The 7,600-nt window shown below is 36.9% G+C and overlaps 1 protein-coding gene across 1 annotated transcript; it reads left to right on the forward strand.

Moving 5' to 3' along the window:
- LOC134650150 (glutathione S-transferase 1-like) lies at positions 1-4,470 on the forward strand. The gene is made up of 5 exons (XM_063505007.1): positions 1-138; positions 1,828-1,886; positions 2,758-2,899; positions 3,515-3,708; positions 4,329-4,470. The coding sequence occupies exons 1-5, from the start codon at positions 1-3 to the stop codon at positions 4,441-4,443; spliced, it is 648 nt and encodes a 215-aa protein (XP_063361077.1). The 3' UTR covers positions 4,444-4,470.
- The last annotated feature ends 3,130 nt before the right edge of the window (positions 4,471-7,600 follow it).

Consider the following 7,600-nt stretch of genomic DNA (forward strand, 5'->3'; position numbering starts at 1 on the left):
ATGGTGAAGTTGTACAAAAAGGACTCGAGCCCCCCGGCTAGGGCGTGCATGGTTGCCTGTGACCTGTTCAGCGTCCCCGTTGAGCTGGTCGACGTCAACCTTGCGGGAGGAGAGCATTTAAAACCAGAATTTTTGAAGGTAAGCGTCACATTTCTTCTTTTTCCTCGCTTTATCACGGAATTATACTCTAGAGAAAAAAAAAGCGGCCAAGTGCGAGTCGGACTCGCCCATGAAGGGTTCCGTATTTAGGCGATTTATGACGTATAAAAAAAAATACTTACTAGATCTCGTTCAAACCAATTTTCGGTGGAAGTTTACATGGTAATGTACATCATATATTTTTTTTAGTTTTATCATTCTCTTATTTTAGAAGTTACAGGGGGGGGGACACACATTTTACCACTTTGGAAGTGTCTCTCGCGCAAACTATTCAGTTTAGAAAAAAATGATATTAGAAACCTCAATATCATTTTTGAAGACCTATCCATAGATACCCCACACGTATGGGTTTGATGAAAAAAAAATTTTTGAGTTTCAGTTCGAAGTATGGGGAACCCCAAAAATTTTTTTTTTTTTTTCTATTTTTGTGTGAAAATCTTAATGCGGTTCACAGAATACATCTACTTACCAAGTTTCAACAGTATAGTTCTTATAGTTTCGGAGAAAAGTGGCTGTGACATACGGACGGACAGACAGACGGACAGACAGACAGACAGACATGACGAATCTATAAGGGTTCCGTTTTTTGCCATTTGGCTACGGAACCCTAAAAACACCTATTTTGTTATACATATATTAAAGGTGAAACATTTAGTTCACTTGTTATTTACACAAGTTTTTGTTACTAAGGTAATCTTTATTGTTTTTGGTAAATAAGTACCTACCTAACTTACACTACATTGACCTACTAACACGAAATAGGTACCTAAACGAAATCATTTATTTACAAACAAGATATATACAGTGTATGACTAAAAGAAATTAAATAAAAACTAGGTTAAATCTAAAATAGGCCCTTGAGGCATTGTACCAAGGATGCTGGCGACATTTCCTCGCTGTATCGCAATGCTGATACGATAGGTACCTTAGATACAAGTATTAAGTTACTTAATTTAGGTATTGATGTTTCTTGTTTATTCATTAGTTTATAATTGTACTAACAGCTAAACAGAGCCACAGCGTGCAGCGGCACAAATTGGGAGTCAGCAATACATACATAAAGTACCTACTAAAATATGTTATAGAGCCAGTTACAATTTTTACTTGCAAGATCTTATATTTTGTTTGATTTTATGTTTACTTTTCAAAACCATGTTGGTACATTTTATAGTAGGTAGGTATTTAAGTAAGGTGAGTTCGACTAAGATCGGACACCGGGTAAGATCGTATGATTCAAATTTCTGCCTGTTGCGGGGCTTGCAATGCGCTGTTTTGTCCCGGGACAAAACAGCGCATTGCATGAATTGCATCACCTTGCCAGCATTAAAAAAAAAGCCCCGCAACAGGCAGAAATTTGAATCATACGATCTTACCCGGTGTCCGATCTTAGTCGAACTCACCTTACCTACTATTTAGGTACTAGTTTGTGTGTACCTATTTAAGTGTTTTTAATGTTTGAATATTTTTCAATGATATAAATTGTATCTTATCTTATCATGTTACTCAAAAAACTATTCACAGCAAACAAATTGTTAAATAACAATTAACCGGTCGTTCGCTATTATACATATTGGCTGTGTGCGATAGTGGGGCATCTTCTTAGAGGCAAAGGGACAATTATTAGGGAAAGTTTTATCAAATTAACTTTCAATACGTTTTTTTTTTCAGATAAATCCTTTACATACCGTACCTGTTCTGGAAGACGGCAGTGTGGTCATAAACGACAGGTATGTAAGCACAGGAGCCGTTTGACAACTTTTAAAATCGCATCTTGAATTGATATAGGTATATTATTATTATTATATAATTATAGGCGAGCAGCTATTGAGCTGATGAGCCTATGTCACACAGTGTCCAGTGTTATATAGTTCAAAGTTTGTATAGTTTGTGTGTTGTAGTTTGTAAGTTTGTAGTTTGTTTGTTGTTGTTTGTAAGTTATGTGTGTTTGTGTTCATTATACCTAATTAATTTATAGAAGAAGACAGTACTAGCAGTGTCGCACTATAACGCATTATAGTACCTACAAGAGGCATTGAATTTAGTGGAACTCCTATTTGAATATTTAAATATGATGTTGGAGGTATTACTGGGTTGATGATGAAAACTGATACTTGTACTAATATTTTAACTTTATTCGTCTGCTACAAGCATAATAACAACCATTTTACAATAAATATTACAAGACGTCTTCACTGTAACTTGTCCGTACTCAAACTGGCCACTTGCCGTTGGTTACCGCCCTTTTTATAACAATTCAAGATGGCGGGAACCAGTGACAAGTAAGAGTCAATTGATACTCTTTCATAATCTAATCAGGAATAAAAGTAAGAATGACCAAAATATAAGCTATTTATAAATAATGATCCTTACAATTATAACTATCTATTATAATAATTATTATTTTAAATTTTTTAAACTAACTGTATGCGTCTCCCCCTCTCCTAGGCGATAGTCACTCATCGTCATTATTGTGTGCGGCGCGTCATAGTGAACCTTATCGCAATGCACGAAGGTTGATTGAGCTGTAGCTGAGCATCAGTTAACGTCTTGGCGGACAAAGCGTTGAACACTCATTTTAACCCCTGACTTTTGTTACAGCCATGCCATCTTAATGTACCTCGCAGATGTATACGGCAAGCAAGAATCCTTCTACCCGAAGGACCCGAAACAGAGGGCTCTCGTCGACCAGAAACTTTTCTTCAACAGCACCATTTTGTTCGGGAGACTGCGAAACATAACGGTATTTGTATTAAAGTAACTCTGCCCGTTTGTCAGTCTACCTCTTCACGCTTAAACAGTTGAACTAATTTAGCTGAAATCTAGTATGTAAAAGATAGTTTTTAATACAGTTGCTCAAAAAGTGGTACTTTACGTAGTTTATGTATTTTTGTATTTTTAAGTAACTTTATGTATTTTTATTTTGCCATTAGACATATATTACGTACAAAAAGTATTGTTACACGATATAAAGTAAATATTTATTTCTTATTATATGAATAAAACGTTATATAATACGATATTTCACAAAAAAATTGTGTTTTTGTATGAAATGAGTTAATGTGATTATTTTTTGCAATGTAAATCAATGCTGAACGTAGTTTATAGTGCAGAATAATATATAATAGTAACCAATATTTGTTTTATTTTGATTTTTTCGCAAATGTATTAAAAAAACGTCGTTCAATGTACGTGTGAAAGTGTTATTGTAAATAATAAAACACTTTCCACACTTGCATTGAAATGTACTATTAAATTCCGTTGTGAACCGCGTTTTTTAACCAATCACCGGATGATTCAATTCCAGACTCTTCCGTGAAAAATGGGCTACTTAAAATCAATGTTAATTCTTCCGCAGTACCCCCTATTCGTGGAAGGAATCGCGGAGATCCCTCAAAAGAACCTCGACGCCATCGAGGAGGCGTACGGCTTCCTTGAGGAGTTCCTGACCCGGACCAAGTATCTGGCTGGTGATAATATCACCATAGCCGACATTGCGGCGTACGCCACAGTCACTGCGCTAGCTGTAATTAAGGAGCACAACGCTCAAAAGTAAGTATCTCACATCCTTAAGTTCGGCAACACCGCTGCTCAAAAAACGGCGACGTTGCTGAATCGCAGTGACGTGCCGTAAGCGTACCGTATTTTCTTGCGTGCCATCCACACCGCTGCTCAAAAATCAAAATACGCCGACGGTGGGAAATCGCAGTGATGTGTCGCAAACTTTACGGCACCGTCACCGTATTTAAACAGCGGCGTGGTCGATCCTTTATTTATAAAAAAAGCCTGTTACCATAGAACATAATTTTGGAATTTATTACCTAAATTACCAAAACAAAACCTTAAAGGGAATCCAGTAAATGCAAATCAGCAACTTGCTTCGTCCCAAACACGCCAGTGATGATATCCGCAACAGGCTTCATAATTTTGAAAATAATACTTTATTGTATACTTCTAAAATACCCATCACGAATGCTCGAATGGCCAATGAGATCTGCTAAACCAGGTTAGATCCCCCCCTGCTCCTCAGCCGCCGCCCTCAACAATTCATTGACGATCAAAGTTGGCAAAACCACGTAGGTACCTACCCTACCTTTAATACATAACTGCCATAATAATACATTCTATTCTTCCTAAGAATGGCGAAACTTCATTTTTGTTGTCTTTTACAGATACCCTAAAACGCAGGCGTGGCTAAAGGATGTAGAAAATCGACCATACGTTCAGAAAGCTAACGCAAAAGGTGCTGAGGAGTTAAAACAGTTTCTTAAATCCAAACTTGGTTAAGCTTGAACAGATCCAATGGAGTGTTGTGTTTTTGCCTAATATGATGAAATAAATAACAATATAAATAAATCTAATATATATTTTACTCTCCTTATCTTAATCGCATCTAAGTTAATTAGACAATAAATAATATTTCATAATACCCGCAGTCTGTCTCCATAATAAGCAGGTATGGAATGTGCTACAGGCTGAGGTACATAGAACCCAGTATTTTATATGCAGTTTTAATAAAGTATGTCAACAGAGAAAAACAGCTTTTGTTCTTAAAATATTACGTACCTACCAGAAAACCGCAGCCAAATAGTCATAATAGTGCTGTGTTCCTGCTGGTAAGGTTGCCAGAGCTCAACGGTAAGATGTAACACCTCTGGAATTGCACGTCTCTAGGCTACGGACCGCTATACCATCAGGCGGGCCATATATTTGTTTACCGCCGACTTAGTATACAAAACGTACCTACATTGAGCATCGGATGTCCCAGCAAAATGTCAAAACAGAGATTTGTGTAACTACCATACAAAAAGTTTTTGACAATTTACAATATTATTATTTTGTGTTCAAAACGCGAAAGTTTTAAAGGTTTTAGTTCCCGAATAGGTATAGGGGTAGGCGTAACGTATCTAACCGAATAAGGTGCGACCCTATCCAAACCAAAACATTTTGACCTAATTAAGTAGGTACACGTAGGAGCATTACCAAAATCCCCTGTCTATGAACGAAATTATATTAATAAGATAAAAATCCGTTTCAATGCCAAGCAAACTTCGTTCCTAATAACTTGGTGATTTTCAGAATTTCCTCCTTAAGTACAATATTAGGATTTACGTGTGCTCAAATTAGAAAGCTCCTTGTCGCCTCGCATTTTATATTTACAACGCTTGCATCCACGTTGCTCTGCCAAATGAAATTAAAACTAAATCTCGTTCCGAGAATTACTCTACCGTAAAGTGCACTTTGTACTTTTCATGTTTTATTGGAAAAAAGAAATCAGTTAATAGATCAAAGGAGGTGTAGGAGAGGAGTTCCAATTTCACAATAGGTAGAATCTGTGCAGAACGAGAAGAGTCTTGACATGTATGGGGCTCAATACATTCCACGACTCTTCTCTTTCCGAACAGACTCTATAATGCAATACAAATGTTCGGGTTTGTTTACTTTACACTTGACATTTCATAACGTAACTGTTGAACAATTAAAATAGATCGATCCCTTAACACATTCAGTGCGGAAAACCCGACTATCGGGTATTTTATGATTTCGTTCCCAGGCCGGACGACCCGATAGTCGGGATCGTGGTACTACAGCTTTATATGACGAAATTTTGGTGGCCTGGCGCGGATGTCTTGTTTGTGTGGGTGGCAATGAATGTGTTAATTACTTGTCTTGACCATTAAAATCATTGATATCTATGCATTATTTCAGATAAATTTGAGAAATTCGTACTTAATCTCCTATAATCCTAATGTGTGTGCAGAATAGTTGATTTGTATGCATTTCCACGCGTTCTGAATTCATATCATGAATTCAGATTGTAAGAGGCCAGCCTGATTAATATTTAGAAGTTATTATGTGATCATGTTTAAAAGCTAGCTACTCGTATTAAAGTTTTTAAAACGGAACCCTTCACCCGATAGAGTCACTTTTTAATTAGTGCCATCGTTCCTCCATTTCCCTCTTGGTCTGTCGCGCTCGCTTACTAAGTATGTGTATAAAACGGCTGAACTAAAACAACCTGGGATTTATTTCCAGTTTCCTAGTTCTCTTTGATGCAAGAGAACATTTTAAATTCATAGTTAAAGTTACGTACTTTTCTTTGCAGTGTCAGAGGAATTCGTGTAGCACCTACGGAATCATAAAAAGCAATTTAAATTTGATTACGGCGTTGGCTGACGTATAAAAAATAGTAGAGCTCGGTTTGCACATCGTGAACTGGGGGCCTAGCCAAGGTGACGTTCTCGCTACGAAACGCTATCTGTCTCTCTTTCGAACTACATCTGTAAATGGTTAGCAACGCGGATGCGATGCCTATTGCAAACGCCCATAGGCTACATTGTCATGATTGTCACCTTCACATATCTAATTGCTCAGCTTAATTCTCTCACATTCGTTGACATTGATATAAAATCGGTATACTGTTCTTCGATTCTGAATACGCCTCTCTTTTATTTATCGAGAATATTTCGCTCATTTCACTGATATTTGATATTATGATTTCATATTCCGCGCTGGTTCCTTTATTATTTATGAATGTCAATGCGTCACGTTTTGCGGAGCGTAATCAATATGTAGTTCTTTTAGACTCAGTCTTTTCTTCGTAACATAAAAGCATATTAAAAGACTTAGGTACCGTAAAACGGGGTGAGTAGGTTTCGCAGGGAGAAGTGGGTTACGAATGGGGAGAGAAGGTTTGAGAGGGGGGTGAGAAGGGATTTTAAGGCTACTGCTACAAAAATAATGTATTCCAATTTAAAATGGAGCTATAGTAATACGCATAATAAAAAAAAATCGATCCAACAATCTTCCAAAATCATCTTTGTATGAAAACCCCTCTCACCCCAAATACGAGGCACTACGGGGTGAGGTGGGTTTTCCTCTTTATCGTCAAAGTTATGAAATTGAACTACCCAAAATAAAATAAAAACTAAAATACAAACGTCCGGAACACTTATTATATACACCATTCAGTTTTCATATGTAAAAATAAAATGTTATCGAGGTTTGAATTTCAGTTTTGACCCTACTCACCCCATTTTACGGTACCTAGAATAGGTATTATGCTGTTAATTCTTAATATACTAGGTACCAACGCATTCACAGCAGCTCAATATAAACAAATATTTTAATGTAACATGAACATGTAAAGTTATGTATATGATTGACTGCCCTAGTAGCACGGTCGCATTTTTATCATTTATCACCATGCCTGTCACGTTCTAACAAGTATGTAAGTGCGAAAGTGACGGGCTTAGTGATAGTGGATAAAAAATGGAACCGTGCTGAGCCCGCTGGTAAAGAACCCTGGCATTAAGACAGCCATTAGGTCTTATAATAAATAAACAAATTCGTGGTTTGATAATCTACTGTAGCTAAAGGAATACGAAACTATTTAAACTAAATCTATGTTAGATAGGTAGCGCCAATCACCTTCCTCTGGTGC

This window comes from Cydia amplana, chromosome 8, assembly GCF_948474715.1.
Source record: "Cydia amplana chromosome 8, ilCydAmpl1.1, whole genome shotgun sequence".
NCBI lineage: Eukaryota > Metazoa > Arthropoda > Insecta > Lepidoptera > Tortricidae > Cydia > Cydia amplana.

What these genes read in the sequence shown, in the direction of transcription:
- LOC134650150 (XM_063505007.1), top strand. Translation starts at nt 1, where the DNA reads ATGGTGAAGTTGTACAAAAAGGACTCGAGCCCCCCGGCTAGGGCGTGC. An exon ending in AGTGTGGTCATAAACGACAG is followed by an intron (nt 1,887 to 2,757) that starts GTATGTAAGCAC and finishes CTTTTGTTACAG; the next exon opens with CCATGCCATCTTAATGTACC. An exon ending in GGAGACTGCGAAACATAACG is followed by an intron (nt 2,900 to 3,514) that starts GTATTTGTATTA and finishes ATTCTTCCGCAG; the next exon opens with TACCCCCTATTCGTGGAAGG.